Source organism: Paroedura picta, chromosome 2 (genome assembly GCF_049243985.1).
Source record: "Paroedura picta isolate Pp20150507F chromosome 2, Ppicta_v3.0, whole genome shotgun sequence".
Classification (NCBI taxonomy): Eukaryota; Metazoa; Chordata; class Lepidosauria; order Squamata; family Gekkonidae; genus Paroedura; species Paroedura picta.
Genome location: NC_135370.1, coordinates 21476242 through 21498534, shown reverse-complemented (window position 1 = coordinate 21498534; position 22293 = coordinate 21476242). Strand labels below are relative to the sequence as shown.

The window sequence follows — 22293 nt, the reverse complement described above, 5'->3', positions numbered from 1 at the left end:
CCAGCAAGAATGTCTATATACACAATTGATCACCAAATACAAAACAAACTGTGAATAATAACTCTCATTTATAATTCCATAGGACATAGACGCAAGTTGGCATAAGGTTACTTTGGTTTCATGAAAACTTTATTATTAATACTCCCGTGCAATTATTTCTCAGCTCATTTCTCAACTCCGACAAATGCTTTCTCTGTTTAGACGGCTATGTAAAGGCCATTAGAAGAGCTACACATTTTTTATTAGGGTGTGTCAGGGACGGGTCTGCCTCTCACCATTTCCAAAGATTTTCCATGACTGCATCTTTCCAGCCCCCAGCTGCTTCCTCCTTTCAACAACCCTCATAATTCTTCCCACCACTGTGTGTTTAATTTGAATGCTCAGGGCAAGGCTGAGTTCCATTAGAATAAAAGACGTCAAGTTCAGATGAATCCCTAGAATTTAGTTTGTTTTTGCCTGTTCATACCATCAAATGGGGGGGGGGGGTTGTTGTCTTTTGGAATCCCACATCTGCAGAATGGCAGCCGATCAAAAGAAGAAACAAAGGTGGCACGCTTTGGAAGTTTTGCAGTATTTTTTTTAATAACAGCGTTTCCTCTTCTTGAGCTAGAAGAGAGTTCCTTCCTCCAAAGTCATTGCCGTGTATAATTGAATCCCAGGTCAACAGTAACTGGATTTGGGAAGCAGGAGAGCTGCAGACTTATTTATCACTCACAATGTCTCTGGCAATAAGCTCTTTCATGATTTCATTGGTACCACCGTAGATGGGCTGAACACGGGAGTCTACAAAACATCTGGGGAAAAAGAAGTGAGGGAGTGAGTGGACTGGAAGACATAAAAGCACTGCTTCTGAAAACAAGAAGTGGGCCTACACATAAAAGCTTATCTGTTCCACTTAATATATTTCTGGTAAGACCTTGGAGGAGAAGGAGTGTGTCTCATGGCTTAAGTACCACTACTTAACACCCACTCAGGGCGGCTTTCCCACCCGAGTGTCTCCTTCTCCAACCAGCTTGCCTGCCTGTCCAGTGGCCAGCCAATCGCCTTCTGTCCCCCACCCCAGACCACCCCCTCCTCCTTCCACTTCCCTCTGAGGCTTGGAGGCTGCAGATCCCTGCTGTATGAGAGCTGCCCCTGCCGGTGAGTTTCCTGCCTGGGGGCCTCCAGCCTGCAGCCTTTCCAGGTCCTGGGGGGAGGGAGAGGCCATCCACAGAGTTCTTCCACCCCACCCGCCTAATCTAGTGCCCTGAATGCTTGGCCCCTAGTACCTTAAAAAAAATCTTGTTGTTCTCAAAGGTGCCATTGGACTCAAACTTTGTTCTGCCACTTCAGGCCAACACAGTTACCCATCTAAATCTACTTCTAAAAACCATTATAGTTTTTCATTCTAGCCTACCTCGCATGATCGTTGTGAGACCCACCTCTGTTGCCCCAAGCAGAAGAGAAGGATCATAATGTACTTGAAAGAAAGTTTTTCCAGGAAAATCTACAAATCCCAGGATCTGGAACTTCTGAGATACAGCCTGTATATTTTAAAAGCTCCAGCATCTGAGGTTTTTAGTTTGTTTTCAGCCAATATTTTGCATATGTTACAGGATTGCATCAAAATGTGCTGCCTGCTAGTGTAAGCGAACTTAAGAGACATGTTCAAGCAATGGCTTGGGACTAGGGTGCCTGAAGGACAGTCTTCTCCCTTATCTTCCTGCCCAGGAAACAAGATCACAGGGAAAGGCAACCCAATGGACCCTTCAATCAGAGGCTTGCTTGGTAGGCACAGGAGAGTGGGATTTTTCAGCAGGAGCCCCAAGATTGTGTAACAAAATTTCTAGGGAGATGGATCAAGATGAGTAGCCGTGTAAGTCTGTCTGTAGCAGCAGAAAAGAGCCAGAGTTCAGGAGCACATTAAAGACTAACAAGATTCATGATAGGGGAGGAGCTTTCATGAGTCATTGCTCACTTCTTCAGTAGAAAAGGGCAAGTGTTCAGGAGCACCTGAAAGACTAACAAGATTCATGGCAGGGGAGGAGCTTGCATGAGTCATTGCTCACTTCTTCATTAGAAAAGGGCAACAATTCAGGAGCACCTGAAAGACTAACAAGATTTGTGGCAGGGCAGCAACTTTCATGGGTCACTGCTCACATCTTCAGTAGAAAAGGGCAAGAATCCAGGAGCACTTGCAAGACTAACACGATTAGTGGCAGGGGAGGAGCTTTCATGAGTCACTGCTCTCTTCCCCAGATATCAGAAATGCGCACTGACCCACAAAAGCTGATGCCCTGCCACAAAATGTGTGGCAAGCAATGGTTTGGGACTAGGGTATCTGAGCCTTAGACTTTTGATTTTCAGGAGGCAGTTGAAGACATTTTTATGTAAGCTAATTTTATTTAGACTAATTTACATGGCAGTCCTCAATAGAGTCACACCCTTTAGCACTAACTGAATACAGTTGATTTAGGAAGGTGTACCTCTGCTTACTTACTGGCAGTCCTAACTGGAGATTTTAATTGTGGTCTGATATGGTTTGGTTTCATAATTGTGGTTTTATTTAGATTGTAAACCACCTTGGGTTCCACAAGCCCCAAAGGCAGCTACTAAATGTTCGAATTACATAAAGTAAACTATTGAAGAGCAGAATAGCAAAATTGTTTAACTTCTGGGGAAGCACAAGGCTCTTCCTGTGGAAATATTTTATCTGTAAGGATGATCGGTTTGTCAAACAAGGTGGCAGAAAGAACTCAGACTAAAGAGCAACCACACTTACTTGGCAATTGGGTATTCCCACATATACCCCCATCCTCCATGGAGCTGGACACACTGGGTAGCCACACTGTTCTGGAGATCAGAAGCCCTAGAAAGGAAAAAGTCCAGAATGTCGGCAAAAGCTACTGAGTCTTTATGTACCAGGAGCCAGTTTGGTATAGCTGTTAAGGCAGATTCTAATCTGGAGAACCGAGTTTGATTTCCCACTCCTCCCAATGAAGCCAGCTGGGGGACCTTGGACAAGCCCCAGTTCTCTCAGTCGCTCAGCTCCACCTGCCTCACAAGCTGCCCAGTGTAGGGAGAGGAAGGGAAGATTTTAAGCCCCTTTGTGACACAGTAGACCTGCTGGGGGACCTTGGACCAGTCCCCATTCTTTCAGGACTCTCTCAGCCCCACCTGCCTTTCAGAGTGCCTGTGGTGGGGAGAGGAAGGGAAGGGGGTTGTCAGCCACTGGGATATAAAAACCTACTCTTCTTCAGTTCCAATTGTATGAAAACTTTTCTTCTTCATTTCCAATTGTTCTTTATAGGGAAGCAATTTTCTTTTAAAAGGGACCACGGATGTTTCAGCGGCTGCTTTGGAGGGTGGACAGGGCTGTTGTGCAGAAGTAGCATGTAAGGCCTCCCGCACAGGATGTTGTGGAGATGAAGCACTTGAGGCCTACTGCACAGGGTTGTTGTGCAGATGACAGAGGAGGTAAAAGAACCTCCGCAACAGCATCCAGTTTCAACTGAACAACAACCCTGCACAGTAGGCCTCAAATCATCAGAGACTGGTGGAGAAGAGACATGCCTGGCTTGGCTGCATCTGCCCTTGAGCAGTGAGGCTGGCCACAGCAGTATTTTATATGAGAAGGGGCTTTTCTGCGGCCTCTCTGTCAGCCAGCCATTAGGCAGAAGGGGAAAGCTTTCCCCCATCAAAAGGAAAGCATGCCCATGCCCTCAGACTCCCCTGCGTCGCTCTCTCCCTCCCTCCCCTCAGTCAGGAGCCGCTAGAGGTTCCCTCCCCTCAGTCAGGGGCTGCTAGAGGTTCCCTCCCCTCGGTCAGGGGCCGCTAGAGGTTCCTTCATAGCAGGCCTGAAAAAGGGGGGGGGGCACGGAAGCCTAAGCAATTGGCCCCAGGGGAGGCGAGATTCCACCAAAAGGAGTTTTTGGGACCTTCAGCATGCTGTGAGAAGTATTTTATTACATTAGATTACATTAGATTAGCTATTTTTTTATTTTATTATTACATTAGATTAGCTATTTCCAGAGTGCTATCCAAAGGATTCTTCTTGACTGAACTCTGAATCTCAGGGCAAATAATTCTATAGCGCTTCAATACTAGGACACTTCTCTTGGGACTAGTTAGGTTTTCAATGAGCAATAAAAACGAACAAAACAAAAAGGAAATTCTAAACTCTGCAGAAGAGCCACGCAAGGAAGCAATCTCCCTCCCTCCCTTTCTTATTGCTGATAAAAGGACACGACGTCATAACTATATTAGAAATAATTATATGGATTTGTCCAACTGAAATTCCAAAGTTAGACAGATGCGTTAAGATCAACAGACCAAAATCTGCTTGGGATCCTCGGCTCAAAGGGGGTGAAACTGGCCTCAACCGGGGCGGGGCCTTTTTGGCCTTGGCCCCATTCTGGTGGAACGCTCTGCCTAAAGAGACCAGGACCCCATGGGACCATAACCAGTTCCGCAGGGCCTGTAAGCCAGAGCTGTTCCACGGTTGGGGCCCAAAGAGACCACCAAGAAATGCTGACTCTGCTGTTGTGAATTATAGAAGACCTGTTCTGAAGACTCTGAAAAATCCCCATTTCACTATAAATCTGCTCAGGGGGAACTGAGAACTGTTTTTAGGGTTCTACTACCTGTATTGTTACCTGCACTGAGCTCCAAAGGAAGGGTGGGGTATAAAAATGGGATTGTTAAAATGCTGATGTTCAAACTGTAAAAATGTTGATGTTGTTAAACTCGGTTCTCTTGTTACCATTGTTGCTACCTAATTATACTGTACTGTTCTTGCCGTTCCATGTAAACTGCCCTGAGCCACAGGAGAGGGCGGAATAGAAATACAATCAATCAATCAATCAATAAAAATATTTATTATTATTTATTTATGTACTGAAGCTTAAGGAAGACTTACAGAATTTTAGCTGACTGTGACCCAAGGTATATGCTTGTTCTGGAAACATTCCTGCAGGCAACTATCTGTCACTGGTATATCCTATTTTATAAGTTTCTTCCATTTTATAAAAGTTTCTTATGCGTACATGTGTTTAAAAAAATTGTTTCCTGCCTTTTCCTGATCTCCCATCTGGTTTCTTTCACCCATGTGCTTAATTTAGTCGGGCATCAGTACAAAGTACTACCTTTGTGGCTGTTACTTGTCTAATTCTGCCTGGTGAAAGGTGAGTTAATGTGTAACAGCAACAGCAGCCCAGGGCATTTTCTGGCTAATGAAAAACAGAACTATAAGAAGCAGCAGCTCCGGTCAGGACTTGCTACAGAAAGTCAATGGGCAACACCTCGGGAGGTGGTGGGTTCTCCATCCTTGGAGATTTTTAAGCAGAGGCTGGAGAGCCATCTGATGGAGAGGCTGATCCTGTGAAGCCTCAAGGGGGTGGCAGGTTACAGTGGATGAGCGCTAGGGCTGTGAGTGTCCTGCATAGTGCAGGGGGGGTTGGACTTGATGACCCAGGAGGCCCCTTCCAACTCTATTATTCTATGAACATTTCCACCCTGAAGTCAGACCCAGTTAGGAAACCATCATGAGGTCTACCAGAAGGGCCAGAACTCCAAAAGCCCTCCCGCTGTTGCCCTCCTCCCCCAAAGCACCAAGAATACAGAGCACCACTGCCCCACAGGTAAGAAACAAGAGAAACCACGTTGGATCAGGCCTGTCCAACACTCCGTGTCACACAGTGACCCAAACCCTGGTGCCATCAGGAGGTCTACCAGAAGGGCCAGAACTCCAGAAGCCCTCCCACTGTGCCCCCCTCCAATAAAAGCACCAATAATACAGAACAGTCCTGCCCCAGACATAAGCACATAAGAGAAGCCATGTTGAATCACTGCCCCACATTTAAGAAACAAGAGAAACCATGTTGAATCAGGCCAGTGGCCCTTCCAGTCCGACACTCTGTGGCACCCAATGGCCAAAACCCAGGGGCCATTGGGAGGTCCACCAGTGGGGCCAGAACTCCAGAAACCCACCTACTGTTCCCCCCCTCCCCCCGGCGTACCAGTATTTGGCCATCGAAGCAGTGGCAGAGTCCAGGCGTTTTGCCGCATGCAGCTGGAGACAGCTGTCCAAAAATGCCCGGCCTACGCAAATCTGTGTTTTCAGTTCCGCCAGTTTGTGTTGGACCGTCTTTCAATATGCAAACGGGGAAAAAAGAGAAGGGTTTAATGAAAAAAGGGAGGTTTCTATAAAGACTTTAATACATTTGGGGACAGGGGTGGGGACTCTCTCTGTAACAGGGATCCCCAATGTGGTGCCCCTGGGCACCAGGGTGCCCACCAACACCCTTCCTGGTACCTCTGAAGTATTTCCAGAAAGTGGGTGGGGCCAGGTTTGGCTTTTGATTGGCCATTGGACTCTTGTTATATTTTTGCTTCTATGTTACCTATAGTTTGTTTTCCCTTTCTCTTTTCAAATTAGTTGCTGGAGTTTGAGGTTTTCCCTTTCATGTTCTCCTTTTCTGTTGCTTTTGAGATAAATAAAATAACCATCCAGATGGAAGTGGATAATAATATCACGAAATCGTTTTGTTTCCTCTTCCATAATCATTTCCATTCCTATTGAAATGTACCCAGATCTCTTACTGTGCACATGTGCAAGGACTTCTCACAGATTCACAGGGTTGGGAAGGGCCATGTGGGCCATCTAGCCCAACCCCCTGCTCAATACAGAATCAGCCTCAAGCATCCAGGAAGCGCATCAACTGCCCTAAAGCAGGGGTAGTCAACCTGTGGCCCTCCAGATGTTCATGGACTACAATTCCCATGAGCCCCTGCCAGCAAACGCTGGCGGGGGCTCATGGGAATTGTACTCCATGAACATCTGGAGGACCACAGGTTGACTACCCCTGCCCTAAAGCACCAAATCTTGTGACAAATAATAGTGTGGGTTCAAAATGTCTGGGCTCAGAAGTGGAAGGCTCATTTAAAAGGGCTAGCCAAGAGAAGAATGAAATTTGAGTCCAGTATCACCTTAGAGCAGGGATAGCCAAACTATGGTTCTCCAGATGGCAGGGGATCATGGGAATTGTAGTCCAAGGACACCTGGAGAACCACAGTTTGGCCACTCCTGCCTTAGAGACTAACGAGATTTTTATAGTATAAGCTTCTAAAAGTTCATTCTTCTTGGTCTCTAAGGTGCTAGTAGACTCAAATCTAATTGTTCTACTGTAAATCAACATGGCTATCCAATCTAGGGGATGAATCATGGCTCAGTGGTAGAGCATCTGCTTGACATGCAAAAGATCCCAGGTTCAATTCCCAGCATCACCAGTTTAAAAAGATCCAAGCTGTAGGCCTCAGCCCGAGACTGTGAAGAGCTGCTACCAGTCTGAGTAGACAATACTGACCATGATGGATAAAGTCTGATTAAATATAAGAATCAAGGATCACCGGCACCATTAGACAGGAGGAGCCAGAGGCTTAGAGCAGAGCTGCAGACTAAAAGGAGAAGTACTCACCAAATGGCTAGATGTCAGTTATCCGCTAAGAATGATGATGAATTGTTGCAGGATTGAGTCTAAACAGCTGATGTTTAACTATAAAGCCTCTCAAACGTAATTGGGGGTGTGTGGATGCACTGTAAGCTATATGCTGACATCTCTTGGCTTGAAAACCTTGATTTCTTAGACCAGACTATTGTGCTCGCCTGACCTCTGGAAACCCTGAACGTGGGCCTGTGAATGACTTTGTATCTAGTTACCTTCGTTGGTTTTGATTGTTTGAACAAACCAAGTGGGTTGGTACAACCTGATACCAGCACCTGACTAGGGTATTATAGGACCCCAGGAGGACCCCCTCATGCAAGGGATGAGGACGATTACTGTCATCAAAGGCATGCCCCTAAACAAGAAAGTTCTGCTTGGCTAAATCAAAGGGCTGGACAAAACCCTAAAACAAACACTGAGATTTCCAGGATTGTAAATACGATCCCTACAGATGACCCCTACATATAACAGGAAGCAGGCCCAGAAGAAAAGTTTGTGGGATACAGACAAACATAAGAACACAACTCGACAGGGCAAGCAAGGATGCTGAAAATATTCACCTGCAGATGGGCGATCGTTTTTCCGAAAGCTTTCCTTTGCTTAACGTAGTTCCTTGTCTCTTCAAACATGAATTCACAGCTGGCAATTGCCATATCAGCTATCAGCAGCCTTTCCTTAAGAAACATGAAGAGCTATTAAAATGTGGAAACAGAACCCAAGATATTTGAAATACCAAACTTGCTCTAACATTCTAACTATGGGGTCTCCAGGCCTGAGAAGACTAATACCTTAGATCAGTGGTCCCCAATCTGCAGTTCGCGGCCCGATGCTGGGCCACGAAGGCCAGGGCGCCGGGCCGCAGTTCCCTCTCCCCGCCCCCCCCCGCAGTAAAAAACTTCCCAGGCCACAAGCTTGCGGCCCGGGAAGCTTCTTACTGCGGGAGGGGTGCGAGAGGGAATAAGGGCCGCGCCGCGCATCGCGCATGCGCGGCCGGGCATGCGCACATGCGTGCTGCTGAAATCGCGCATGTGCAAAAGTGCCGCGCATGCCCTATTTCGGCCGTTCATGCGTGATGCGCGGGCGCAGCCACGCATGCACGATGCGCGGGCGTGGCCATCGCCCTGCCGGTCCCCAGCCGAAAAAAGGTTGGGGACCACTGCCTAAGATTTCTCAGAGTTCAGCAAAAGCTTCTTATCCTTACAATGATCTTCTAAACACTGAGAAAGCAAATGTTCCAAACCAATTCGTGAACAAGAAAACACCATCTGCATATAAAAGTACTTTAAAAAAATTTAATACAAAAGGCAACCAGTATGTGCAGGTTTTTAATGCCAAGCCTTGTTCTCATTTGTTACATGGAACTCCGTTGTAGATTAGTACACTGACCCAGGATCTTGAAAGTTTTCAATCCGTTTTTCTGCGACAGATATTAGGAATTCTAAATGGTGTACCATTTGTGGCTCTACGCCTGAAACTTAACCCCAAGCGACTGGCAACTAAAGCATGGCAGATTACAATCAAATTCTGGCTTTGCTTCCTTTTTAGTCCGGATTCAACGGGCCTTGCATATTTAATGCTTATAGAGAACCAATGCAAAGGGTTAAGAACTGCTGAGCAGAAAATCAAATCTTTTGGACTTGCCATTCTTGAAATCTGCCTTTTGAAATAATTATGCCTAGAATTTTAGATACTGAATTTCAAGATTTAATCTGCACATCTAGTAAAACATGTTGTCCACTTTGTACATGAATCTTGCCTCGTTCGGACCTCATAGCCCCATAGTTTTATCATCTAATTGATCCTCAAAAGAGAAGAGCTTTTATGTTAGCGAGGTTAGATGTTCTACCTTCAGCATTGCTAACTGGGAGATAACATACTATTCCAGTGTATTATTATTGTTACAAGTACTGAGTTATCTGTATTGTTCTGTTTTATGTAAACCACCCTGAGCCTTAGGCCAGGCGGTGAATGAATGAATGAATGAATGAATGAATGAATGAATGAATTTAAACAGAATCTGCCTCTGTTGGCAAAACTTTATAGACTCTATTTTACATGTGTTGCCTATTTTATGGGGATATTCAGGGTGGGGGAAATATCTTCATTTTTATCCAGGAAAGCCAGATCATCTGACCAGAAGAAGATATTGTTTTCAATGGATAACCAGGATCCTGCCTTGATTGAGAAGGTAGCAATTTTTTTACAATTTGGCTTGAGGTTGTAACAGCTCATCCAGCAAATCTAATATTGGTCCATCCTTCATCCCCATAAGCTACCTATAATAGTTGTTTTCTCTTTTATGATGTGACAGAGAAGGTGTTGTTGTTGCCGATTACATTGTGGAATTTGCTGACAGTGGACGTAGCAATGGCCGCAGGTGTAAACAGCTTTCAAAGGGGATTCGGTAGATTCATGAAGAATATGCCCGGTTCGATTCTGCACTCCCCCACATGCAGCCAGCTGGGTGACCTTGGGCTCGCCACAGCACTGAGAAAGCTGTTCTGACTGAGCAGTATTATCAGGGCTCTCTCAGCCTCACCTCCCTCACAGGGTGTCTGTTGTGGGGAGAGGAAAGGGAAGACGACTGAAAGCCGCTTTGAGCCTCCTTCGGGTAGGGAAAAGCAGCATATAAGAACCAACTCTTCTTCTTCTTCTTCTTCTTCATCTATCAGGCTATGAGCCATGGTGACTGAGGGGAACCTCCACATTCAGAGGCACTGAACCTCTGCATCCCAGAGCCAGGAGACAACATCAGGGGAGGACCTCAGCCTCTATGGCCTGTTCTTGGCTACTGCGTGAGACAGGATGCTGGCCTAGATCCAGCAGGGCTCTTCTCATATTCATAGGAAAGCCTCAGCCTCTGTAGCCTGTTGTTGGCCAACCAGAGAGATTAGTTGGCCATTGTGTGAGGTGGGAGGCTGAGCTAGATGGACCCTCACTGGCTTGGTCCAACGGGGCTCTTCCGATGCTCTTATGATAGGGGGGGGGAGACACACTGAGTTGTGCTGATCAAGAAACCAGAAAACCTCTGTCTTATAACTTTCCTACATCTAGAATATTGTGATTGATACACCTGGGCACCGTTGCCATTAATCCCAACACCCTTCACAGATGGATATGGGCCAGAATTGTGTTACTCATTTCTATGCTCGACAATGATCAGCGTACTTTGCTTTAAAAATTTGGCTCTGCGGCATTCACTGCAAAGAACACTTCCCCCACCCCACCAAAAAATCCCTCCTTTTCAACTCGGACAAATCACGCCTTTGTGGCATCTCTCTGAGCGTGGTGAGGCTTCATGTCCGGCCTACCTGAGGCAGTTCAGCCATGAGGTAATAGAATCCTTTGTTCTCCTGCCCAAGGAGCGCACTTGCGGGAAGGCGGACATCTTCAAAGAAGAGCTCTGCAGTGTCCTAAGATTCAACAATACGTAGGGTGGGGGGAAGATATGGTCATGTTTGACTTCTGCCCTGATCAAAGGCCTGTGAGGGGGAATTTGGCAGGAATAATGGGTAACCTTACAGGGGTTGAGGAGAGATTGCCCAAACTGAAAGGTGAGCAAGCTGGGCTAGAGGCGGAAAACCACGGAAAACTAAACAAGCAGCGTCCCTGCCTATAAGCTAACTTGGTGCTGTGGCTAAGAGTGGATTCCTCGCTCCTCCACATGCAGCCAGCTGGGTGACCTTGGACTAGTCACAGTTCCTAGGACTGTTCTCGCAGAGGAGTTCTCTCAGAGCTCCCTCAGTCCCACCTACCTCACAGGGAGCCTGCTGTGGGGAGAGGAAGGGAAGGCAATTGTCAGCCGCTTTGAGGCTGACAATGAAAAGCGGGATGTAAAATTTGAAATACCAAACTTGCTCTAACATTCTAACTATGGGGTTAGAATGCTTTGAGACTCCCCAGTACCTCACCTGTGCCTTCAAGCCGATTTTCTCCAGCTTCCGCCCTTTGACGAAGCCTTTCATGCCGTTTTCCACCAGGAAAAGGCTGATGCCGTGAGCGGGTGAGCGAGCCTCACGATTGGTCACGGCCACGACGATCACCAGGTCGCTCAGCCAACCGTTGGTGATGAAGACCTGCAAATGGGGGCAGAAAGAAGGCGTGGCCCGTTTTCATTCCCTCCCTTCTCTTGGCAAGGCAGCTCTGTCAGGGCACTCCAGGAGTGGAACGCCCTGGGCAACGCAAAGCCAGAACGTAGGTAGACTGTTTTGGTGCCCTGCTTTTCCGGTGCAGAGCTGGGGAGATCAATTTTCTCCTCACAACCATGACGAGAGTGAGCCTCACCCACCCCCTCCCTCCTAAGAAGCACGTTTTATTAAAGCACCTCCAAGAACGACTACCAAGCAACGAGACTCTTTGCTCTTCGCATTCCCCTGTGACATTTTCCCCTTTGTCCCATCAGGACATTCAGTGGGAAATTAAACTTTTTTGTGGGTTGTTTTGGATTGATGGCTTGACCGTCTTTGTCCGTCTCCCCGGCTCCACTGGGCAATTTCCTACCAGGCAGGCGATTCTACTGCCTGCTTTTTCCCACCCGCCATCGCTGAGTCCTTGATTACCGACGTGAAAGGAGCCAGTCCTTCTGGTGCTCTTTAGGTCCTTCCCGGACAAAAGCCGGGCGGAAAAGCCCCCCTTCTAAGCCGCCCGCATTCCAAGTCGCCAGCCGGAGTCGCTAGGTGATTTGGGGAGCCTGAACAAAGGGCTTGGCCCTAAATCACTGCGGGACTGTCACACACGAAGCCCCGGTTGCTAACTCGCAGAGCTCAACTGAACCAAACAACTGAACGACAGATTCGGCACAGATCCGCTTCCATACCTTACTGCCATTCAGAATCCAATCGTTCCCGTCCTTTTTGGCAAACGTTCGCACGCCCTGCAAATCGCTAAGGGAAAACAGAACTTGAGAGCTCAACAAAAACACAAGATATTTACAAACAGGGGGAGAGGGGAGAGAGAACAAAAAAATGAAGATGCCTTATATTGAACTAGGGGGCCAAGCCTGTTGCATTCAGGAATACAACAGGCGCTAGAATAGGGGTGGGTGGGTGGAAGAACTCTGTAGACGGCCTCTCCCTCCCCACAGGACCTGGAAAGGCTGGAGGCCCCTGGGCAGGGAACTCACGGGCAGGGGCAGCTCTCACGCAGCAGGGATCTGCAGCCTCCGAGCCTCAGGGGGACGTGGAAGGAGGAGGGGGTGGTCAGGGTTGGGGGATGGAAGGCTGGCCACTGGACAGACAGGCAAGCCGGTTGGAGGAGGAAGCACTCAGGGGTGGGACAGCCGCCCTCAGTAGGTGTTAAGCACTGAGTGGCACTTAAGCTATGAGACACGTTCCTCCTCCAAGGCCACACCAAAAGTGGTAAGTGGAACAGATAAGATCAGGGTCAGTCCTACTCAGACTGACATCTGAAGAAGTGAGCCGTGACTACACAAGCTCCTCCACTGCCACAAATTGTGTCTTTCAAGTGTTCCTGGGCTCTGGCTCTATCCTACTGAAGAAGTGAGCAGGGACTCACGAAAGTTCCTCTTTTCCCTTCACTGACCCCATGAAACCCAGATGCATTCCTTTCAGAACAAACAGAGCCCTTCTACACATACACGCATGCATACAAATGCACAAACACACAGAAAGCATGATCCCTGTGAGGCAATGTTGCCAGATCCAGGTTGGGAAACTCCTGGAGATTTGGGGGTAGAGCCTGGGGAATGGTGGGATTTGGGCAGACAAGGGACCTCAGCGGGATATAATGCCATGGAGTCCACCCTCCAAAGCATCCATTTTCCCCAGGGGAACGGGAGATGAGTTGCAGTTCTGGGGGAATCCCCAGGTCCTTCCTGGAGGTTGGCATCCCTAACACGCAAAGGTATTTATAAGATTATGTTGCCTCTGCACACTGAGACACTGATGAGAACGTGAGTCCAAGAAACTATGCAGACGATGGCAGCCTTCAGAATGTTTCTGGTCCATGCCCTTCTCTGCTCACCTTCCGGCCCCTGGTTCGGTCATGGCTATTGCACCGATGCATTTCCCTGCTGCCATTTCTGGAATGAATCTTTCTATCTGCTCTCGGGAACCATAATTGGCGATGTAGGGCATGACAATGTCGGAGTGCAGGCTGAATCCGGGGCCTGTGCAGTTCACATACATTCTGGAAAAGAGGTGGGAGACCGTTCAGGAAGGGCTGTGCATCGCCTCGCCAACAGAAAGAGACACACAGGAAACTGATCTGCTTTTCAAATATGGCATTGATTTCGCCATTGCTGCATGCTCAGCCCATTTATTATTCCATTCTTCTAGACCTGGGAAGTTTATTATGAAAGCAGGAGATAAATTTAGAATGTGAAGTCATTTTAAAATGGTATATAAATATACAGTGAATGCAGTATTTTGTTAAATTTGAATGAGAATAAACTTGGAATACAAATGTAGAAAGTACTGGAATTTGAACGATTTTATTCCTGATCTTTCTTATTGTCAGATATTTAAGGGATTTTCTTTCTCTTAAATCTATGGAACACATCTTCTTTCGTTGCCCCCTTTATACCTCAGCTCATATGAAGGTTATCCACCTCCTTTTGGAAGGGAGGTTACATCAAACAGAAGCGGATTGGACCAAAGACCTTCTCATGGGTGACAAACCTCAAGTCTCTGTACAAACAATGAAATTTTGTGCCTACGCAATTCAAGCCCACCAGGAGGAAACAAAACACCTTTAATGTTTTCTTTTTTTATGAGGACCATCACCCCAACATGTTTTAAAATCTTAATGTTTAGAAAAAGAGGAGTTGGTTCTTATATGCCGCTTTTTTCTACCAGGAGTCTCAAAGCGGCTTACAATTGCCTTCCCTTTCCTCTCCCCACAACAGACACCCTGTAAGGGAGGTGAGGCTGAGAGAGCCCTGAGATTACTGAAGAAGAAAAGTTGGTTCTTATATGCCGCTTTTTTCTACCAGGAGTCTCAAAGCAGCTTACAATCGCCTTCCCTTTCCTCTCCCCACAACAGACACCCTGTGAGGTAGGTGGGCTGAGAGAGCCCTGATATTCCTGCTCCGTCAGAACGACTTTCTCAGTTCGATGGCAAGCCCAAGGTCACCTAGCTGGCTGCATGTGGGAGAGAGGAGCAGAGAATCCAACCCGGATCACCAGATCAGAAGTCGCTGCTCCTAACCACTACTCCAAGCTGTGACTGACTGACTGAATGTCTTTTAAGGAACTCAGAAGTGGGCAAACTTCTGGACACAAAAGGAAAGTTCTCCAAAGCTGCAATGGCTACATACTGTTCTTCCCAGACGACAGCTGCAGAGAAGAGATCTCCTCCAATACCACCAGCGTCTTCCGATATGTTGACTCCGAGCAGCCCCTGCTGGCCGGCTTTTTCCCAGAGTTCCCTGCTGACCTGCCCCGCCTTCTCCCATCTGCAGATAAAACACAGCATGAAAAGGTGATGCCATTTTTTTCTAGTCTGTTTGATAACTGAGTAAGAACACAAGTTTAATAGTTTGAAATACAAGACTACACAGCCCAAGGTTGTCAAGCTCCGAGAAGAAGATTTGGGGGGTGCACCAGCCAAAGCAGCTATTTTCCTCAGGTTGTGGTCTGGGCGATCGGTTGTAATTTTGGGACATCTCCTAGCACCACCTGGAAGCCGGCAACTGTAGGTCAATGGGCAGAAGTGCTCCGCAGCTGGCATTTCCCACCCTATGGAAAGGGCTACAGATTCTTTAAGAAAAATGAAAATGGGACCAACAGACTGTTCCATTAGATGGTGTTACAAAGCCGCCGTAGGAGGAAGAAGAGGAGAAAACGGTGACCAGGAAAATGTGGGCATAAACGGCTGTGTGGATGCTGTGTTTCCACTCTTGAATTGCAGCAGCAATGGGGGCTACTCAAAGGAATGTCCTGCCCATTTCAGAACTTTTTTCAGAAGCAAAGAAGCATTTTGATTGTTGCCAGAGTTTCAATATGCAGAGGGAGTGCAGCACCAGCCTGCTTAAAGTATAAAACAATTTTATTAAGAAGAAACAACTTTGTATATGGACGGCTTTAACTTTTTATGTGGGGGGGTTGTTATTTTTTATGAAACCTTCCGCAAGCCGGCTTGCTAAGATCAGCAGGGAATAAATCTAACAAATACACAGAAATAGATATAGATAGATAGACAGACAGACAGACAGGCAAGAAAGGCAAGAAAGGCAAGAAAGGCAAGAGAAAGCATTAACTGATCTGTACATTCATTCTGTTCAACTGCTGTTTCTGTAGGCAAACAGGGAGGAAGTCTGCTCAAAAACTAGGAAGCCTCCAAATGAGCCAATCAGGACATAGAAGGAAACTATTTGAAAAAAAATCAGGAAGTTCCCAATCTAACTTTGCTAAGTACGCCTCTTTGTTGCCCCCTGCAGGATATTCTTTGTAACATCAATATAGTGAGACACTCCAAGTACACATACTCTGCATGATATGGAACCACAGCCTCCTGGAAGAACTTCCTGACGCTTTGCCGGAAGATGTCATGGTCGGAAGAGAAGATCCTCCGAGTTCCAATGTCCATTACAGTTTTAGCGGAGGAGGTTTCCAAGCGTGCTGTCTCATGGTTTCCAGTGTGAAGGTGCCTTGGGAAATAAAAGGAAATGCTGCATTCATTGGGAAAAATCCCCCATACCTTTTTTAAAAATATGATAGGATTCCAATTGATGGTAAGCTACTGTGATCTCCTGATCAGTGGTAAGCAGTGGCAGCCATTTTGTATTTGGCTCCACCTCCTGTGGAAGCCATTTTGCAGTGGCCATTTTGTAATCATGCCATATCAGTATTCCACAAATGCCCACAGGCTCATAAAGTTTGGGAACCCTTGCAAATGCTGGCTGGGGCTCATGGGAATTGTAGTCCACAGACCTCTGTAGGACCACAGGTTGACTACCCCTGATCTGGAGGAAATGTTTGGTGGACTCCTGCTGCTAATGAAATTGCTAAACTGATTAGTTTAGCCACACTGTACGTTAAGATCCAGTACAACAAAGCAAAAGCTGCATCAGGTCTCTGAGAGATTGGCTCCTTATTTTACTTTATTTTATGGGATCTTCTTGTTTTATCATAGGGTTCTTTCGGAGGTAGTTTTAAAAAGCTGTGTCAAGCCTCGGAGAGAAAGGTGGCAGTTAAACATAGTCGATGTAGCAAATAAAATGACGATTTCCCTTGTACAATGAGGTAAGAGACTTGTATTTCTGTTTTATATCATTGCTAGCTGCCTTGAACATATTTTATGAAAAAGTATTAAACACATGGAATTCACAGCCACAGGAAGAGGTGGTGGCTACAAGCACAGACAGCTTCAAGGGGGGGGGTAAACCTATGGAGCAGAGGTCCCTTAGTGGCCATTAGCCACAAGGTATAAATAAAGGGAACATTGCATCTGGGGGAGTGAGGCTGGGTATTCTGGGTGGACCACAATGGGCGGGCTTCCAGAGTTCTGACCCCATTGATGGACCGCCTGATGACACCTGGGTTTTGGCCACTGTGTATCACAGAGTGTTGTACTGTGCAGGCCATTGGTCTGATCCCATATAGCTTCCATTAGGTTCTCAGGATACTTAAAAAAAAGATAAAATTTCTGAAAATTAGATTGTCACAGATTATGTGGGAACACATAATATGCCACAACCTGATTCCTGCCCTGGTGAAGTCTCCATGGTCTGTCTTCCAAAGCCAGGCCCATCCCTGGCTCCGTTGTTCTGGCATGAAGCCAGGAGGTGACTGGGGTCCTCAGTTGCAGACACAGGAGAAATGGGCACAGAGATGGCTAGCAAGAAAGGGCACTGAGCTCCAGCTGCTATGCTGACGCTTCTGTCGCCACTTCTTCTGCCACCGTGTCTACTGGCACATTCCCCAAGGTTGGACAACGGATGTCACGTCTATGCCCATTTCTGTCCCATGGGGTGCGCTAGTAGATGTGTTCCCACATCCATAAGTAAAATGGGCATTATAGGAGACACATACCTGTGGCTGAAAATGGTGGGGACCTGGAGAGGAGGGGTCCCAATGTGGACCAAATGTTTTTAGAAAGCGAATCTTTTGTTTGGCCACTAGATATTTGGGGCTGCAGACTTGATGGGGTGCAATGTAGGGTTCCACCCTACAATGTACCCATTTTCTCCAGAGTAACTGATCTCTGTAGTCAGATGAGTTGTAATTCCGGGGGCTCCCCAGGGCCCACCTGGAGGATGGCATCCCTAATTGATAAACTCCCAGAGTGTTGGGGATGGAGCCTGGGGAGGACAGTGACCTCAGTGGGGCTCAATGCTACAGAGTCTACCCTCCCATTTTCCCCAGGGGAATCGATTTATTTAGTCTCAAGACGAGCTGTAATTCTGGGGGCTCCCCAGGTCCCACCAGGAGACTGGCATCCCGAGTAGAGATGCAGTGGTGCAGAATAAGTAAATCCACATTTTACCACTGCATAAGCAGAACTCTAGGAGCACCTTAAAAACTAACAATAACTAACCAGTAAGCCAGACTTCAGTTTGTTATAGAATCATAGAATCATAGAGGTGGAAGGGGCCAAACAGGCCATCTAGTCCAACCCCCTGCTCTACGCAGGATCAGCTCTAAGCATCCAGGAAAAGTGTGTATCCAACGATTGCTTGAAGACTGCCAGTGAGGGGGAGCTCACCACCTCCTTAGGCAGCCTATTCCACTGCTGAACTGGTCTGACTGTAAAAAAATTTTTTCCTGATATCTAGCCTATATCATTGTACTTGAAGTTTAAACCAGTGGTCCCCAACCTTTCTGAGGTTGGGGACCGGCAGGGCATTGGGGCGCGGCCCACCCCCACGCATCGGGCCGTGCCCGCGACCCGCGCCCGCGCATCGGGCTGTGCCTGCATGGGCGCGGCCTGGCCCCGATTCCCTCTCCCCGCCCTCCCGCAGTAAGAAGCTTCCCGGGCCGCAAGCTTGCGGCCTGGGAAGTTTTTTACTGCAGGGGGGGGGCGGGGAGACGGAGCCGAGGCCCGGCGCCATAGCCTTTGCGGCCCGGCACCGGGCCGCGGCCCGCAGGTTGGGGACCACTGGTTTAAACCCATTACTGTGTGTCCTTTCCTCTGCAGCCAATGGAAACAGCATCCTGCCCTCCTCCAAGTGACAACCTTTCAAATACTTAAAGAGGGCTATCATGTCCCCTCTCAACCTCCTTTTCTCCAGGCTGAACATTCCCAAGTCCCTCAACCTATCTTCATAGGGCTTGGTCCCTTGGCCCCAGATCATCTTCGTCGCTCTCCTCTGTACCCTTTCAATTTTATCTACGCTCTTCTTGAAGTGAGGCCTCCAGAACTGCACACAGCACTCCAGGTGTGGTCTGACCAGTGCCGTATACAATGGGACTATGACATCTTGTGATTTTGATGTGATGCCACTGTTGATACAGCCCAAAATGACATTTGCCTTTTTTACCGCTGTCAGAAGCTCCGGGGAGACCTCTGGCTTCGCCAAAGATTATGCCAGAATATTTTGTATTAGTCTTTACGATGCCAGTGGTCCCGATAGAATCTTGGAGCAGCAGACCCCATGCGGCTACCTGCCCTTCCGGAGTCCTTATCCCAGGTGGCCCTGCACCTGAAGGCCAGGTAACTCTGAAGACCTTTGCCCAGTTTCAGCCTGATAAATGTTTTGCTGAGGATGGCTTCCGTACAAGTTTGGTCACGTCAGAGCAAAGGGCTTGCCCACGCTGGAACTAGGGCAAAGTTGACCATCTGTGATGAAACAGCCAACTTCTCGTTGGGAAATACCTGGTGATTTGGTGGGCTGGAACTGGGCTATAATGCCAGAGTCCACCTCCAAAAGCTGCACGTTTCCTGACAGCCCTAGATGGGTTTCCTGAAGGAATGGGAGTGGATTAACTTTTTATACATTTAAAAAAATTGTTCAACATTTATCGGGTGATATCGGGTGACACATATGGTTGTGTCGACTCAGCAGCCCTACACAGACCCCACACCCCACAACAGCCAATTTCTCCAGGACAGACAAACTCTGCAGTCCGGAGAGCCGTGAAATCTTCAGTCCCCACCTGGAGGCTACGCTCCAGAAAGGTATAAAACACTGTATACAAAAAGCAGAGACCCTAGTCCAAAACACACAGCATGTATTAAGGCAGGGGTAGTCAAACTGCGGCCCTCCAGATGTCCATGGACTACAATTCCCAGAAGCCCCTGCCAGCAAATGCTGGCAGGGGCTTCTGGGAATTGTAGTCCATGGACATCTGGAGGGCCGCAGTTTGACTACCCCTGTATTAAGGAATTCATATATTGCTGTGTGTTTAGGATGACAACGGACTAATGAATTCATACATTGCTGTGTGTTTTGGATGACGGCGAATGAATACATGGCATTAAAAGCCGTCAGTAATAACCCCCAAAGTCATTCCTCCACACACTGCACAAAAATACTTCCTTTCTTGGTTAGCTTTTCTCGCCTGGCGGAGATTTCCGCGGCATCCCAAACGGCGTCCGCTGAGACAAACGTTCCAAAAGATAAGAGTCCTTTTTTGTGCCTGTGGACTCATCGACCTTGGAGGGCAGTATACCGATTTAATAAATAAATTTAATAATAAATAATAATGATGATGATAATACATTCATTGATACACGCCCTGGGTTTTGAACAGGAGTCTCCACTTTTTGCGCACTTCAAGAGTGCTCTCTTCTCCTGCGGCGCGTTTGGCTTGCGGCTCCGACCTGCCACCTGGAGGTTGGCATCGCCTTGCGCTCCCACCCCCGACCGAAGTCCGGCTGAACAATGACAGGTCCGCCCGTGAGCAACGATCCCGGGGAAGCAACAAGGCGGGCGCGACTCGCCTCCAGGCCAGCCTGGAAAGTTTCCTTGGCTCGGCCATTTCCCCCGGCCTTTCAGCCGGAAGGAGATCGCAGCCCCTGCCCCAAACTGGCTCCAAACTCTGCGATCGTCTGCTAGGAAACCCCCAATCCCGGGTCCCCCTGGCCGCTTTGGGAGCTCTGCAGTCGCCCGCCCGCTTCGGCAACGAGGGGCGCCTTTTGCACGCGTCCCTCCGTCTCGCCCTACCTCTCGCCTCGGAGCCCGGCCGCCCCGCAGAGAGCGCGTCTCGCCAGCAGCCGCCCAGCAGCCATGCCGATGGTGCCGGGAACGCGGAAGGAGAGAGGGGCGCACACAGTGGCGCCCCCTGTCGCCCGCGGGAGCCCTCGCTCGGAGCCGCTTCCCCGGGCCGGGGAGGCCAAGGACAGGGCGACCTCTGGCGGCCGCAGCGCAGTCGTTTTTTCGAGGAGGAGGTGGGGGCGGGTGATCCAGGCTTCTGCTGGAGCATTTTGCAAAGCGATCCTAAAGGGCAGGGGTAGTCAACCTGTGGTCCTCCAGATGTCCATGGACTACAGTTCCCATGAGCCCCTGCCAGCGTTTGCTGGCAGGGGCTCATGGGAATTGTTGTCCATGGACACCTGGAGGACCACTGGTTGACTACCCCTGCTAAAGGGAAGGACTGCCTTACAGTGAAACGCCTGGGTTGCCAACCTCTGGGTGGGACCTGGCATGGCAACTGATTTCCAGCCTTTGAGGTGGGGGTGGGGGCGTGTAGTAGTTCTAATGTGACACGCCGGATTTCTAATTCTGCACTCCCCCACATGCAGCCAGCTGGGTGACCTTGGGCTTGCGTTCTCTCAGCCTCACCCACCCCACAGGGTGTCTGTTGTGGGGAGAGGAAAGGGAAGACGACTGTAAGCCTCTTTGAGACTTCAGGTAGAGAAAAGCGGCATATAAAAACCAACCTTCTTCTACAACCGTTTTGCAACTTGTACATTTTTTTAAAACATTAAAACATATCCATAAAACAGACAAGCTGGATTGCAGGGTGCCCCTCAGTTTTTGCTTGATCTAAGCTCTCTCAGACGAAAGGGACCTTCCAGAGCTCTCAGAAAGCCACAGTCAGACACCTAGGAGTGGAGCAGAGAAGGCCAAGAGGCCTCTCTGGGGCAGCGGTTCCGAGTTAGTCAATCATAGGGTCTGGGAGTGGTCCAAATCACTGCAGAAGTCCCATTTGGCTCGCCAAGGTTGTTAGGCCTAAAATCCTTTGCCATGGAGGAGCAGCTGCTTTGGAGGGTTGGGTCTAGCACCGTACCTCACAGAGGTCCCTCACAGGTATCCAACCCCCAAATCTCCAGGCATTTCCGAGCTTGAAGTTGGCAACCCCACCACACCCCAAGAGAGCTTGGAGCATCAAAAGAGGGTGGTCTCTCCAAAGGGTGTTCTGGAACCTCCAGTGTCAGAGACTCTGTTCACGTGGGTAGCCATGTTGGGCTGAAGCAGCACAACAAAAATGGAGTCCAGTAGCACCTTTAAGATCAACAAATATTCTTTCAAGGCGGGAGCTTTCAAGTGCAAGCCCTCTTCCTCAGACTCCCTACATTCCACTGTCATGTAGGGAGTTCTTTCTGAGCAAGAGGGCCTGCACTCGAAAGCTCACTCCTTGAATGAATCTGTTGGTCTTAAAAGTGCTACTGGACTCCATTTTTGTTGAGAGACTATAGTGTTGGCCTCTTTTTATACAAAATGTTTTTATTTTAACTTGCAGGTTTCTCTTGCATGTCAAGTGAATGAAGGGGGGGAGTTGGGAGTGCAGAAGCTTCGTGGCTGCTGTGTCTTAGTCCCAACTGGAGACCCAGGAGAGCAAAGGGAGGCAGGAGAGATGGAAGAAGAGCATTCACACGTCGCAAATGTGCTTTTGCAGCCGGGTTTCCCTGTGCAAAATAGGGAAATCTAATTCTGAAGTGTGCTGAAATGAGGAAGAGATTGTACGTG

At 48.2% G+C, this 22293-nt stretch overlaps 1 protein-coding gene across 1 annotated transcript; it reads right to left on the bottom strand.

Moving 5' to 3' along the window:
• Positions 1 to 107: 107 nt before the first annotated feature.
• LOC143829088 (long-chain specific acyl-CoA dehydrogenase, mitochondrial-like) lies at positions 108 to 20705 on the bottom strand. Its single transcript, XM_077319395.1, has 11 exons — positions 20548 to 20705; positions 15928 to 16089; positions 14758 to 14895; positions 13464 to 13628; positions 12298 to 12364; positions 11393 to 11557; positions 10793 to 10894; positions 8042 to 8155; positions 5997 to 6124; positions 2762 to 2848; positions 108 to 794 (listed from the first exon to the last, which is right to left on the bottom strand). The coding sequence occupies exons 1-11, from the start codon at positions 20610 to 20612 to the stop codon at positions 701 to 703; spliced, it is 1287 nt and encodes a 428-aa protein (XP_077175510.1). The 5' UTR covers positions 20613 to 20705; the 3' UTR covers positions 108 to 700.
• Positions 20706 to 22293: the final 1588 nt, after the last annotated feature.

What these genes read in the sequence shown, in the direction of transcription:
- LOC143829088 (XM_077319395.1), bottom strand. Translation starts at nt 20,612, where the DNA reads ATGGCTGCTGGGCGGCTGCTGGCGAGACGCGCTCTCTGCGGGGCGGCC. An exon ending in AAATCGGCTTGAAGGCACAG is followed by an intron (nt 10,895 to 11,392) that starts GTGAGGTACTGG and finishes GTTGAATCTTAG; the next exon opens with GACACTGCAGAGCTCTTCTT. An exon ending in GCTTCGATGGCCAAATACTG is followed by an intron (nt 2,849 to 5,996) that starts GTACGCCGGGGG and finishes TTTCCTTTCTAG; the next exon opens with GGCTTCTGATCTCCAGAACA.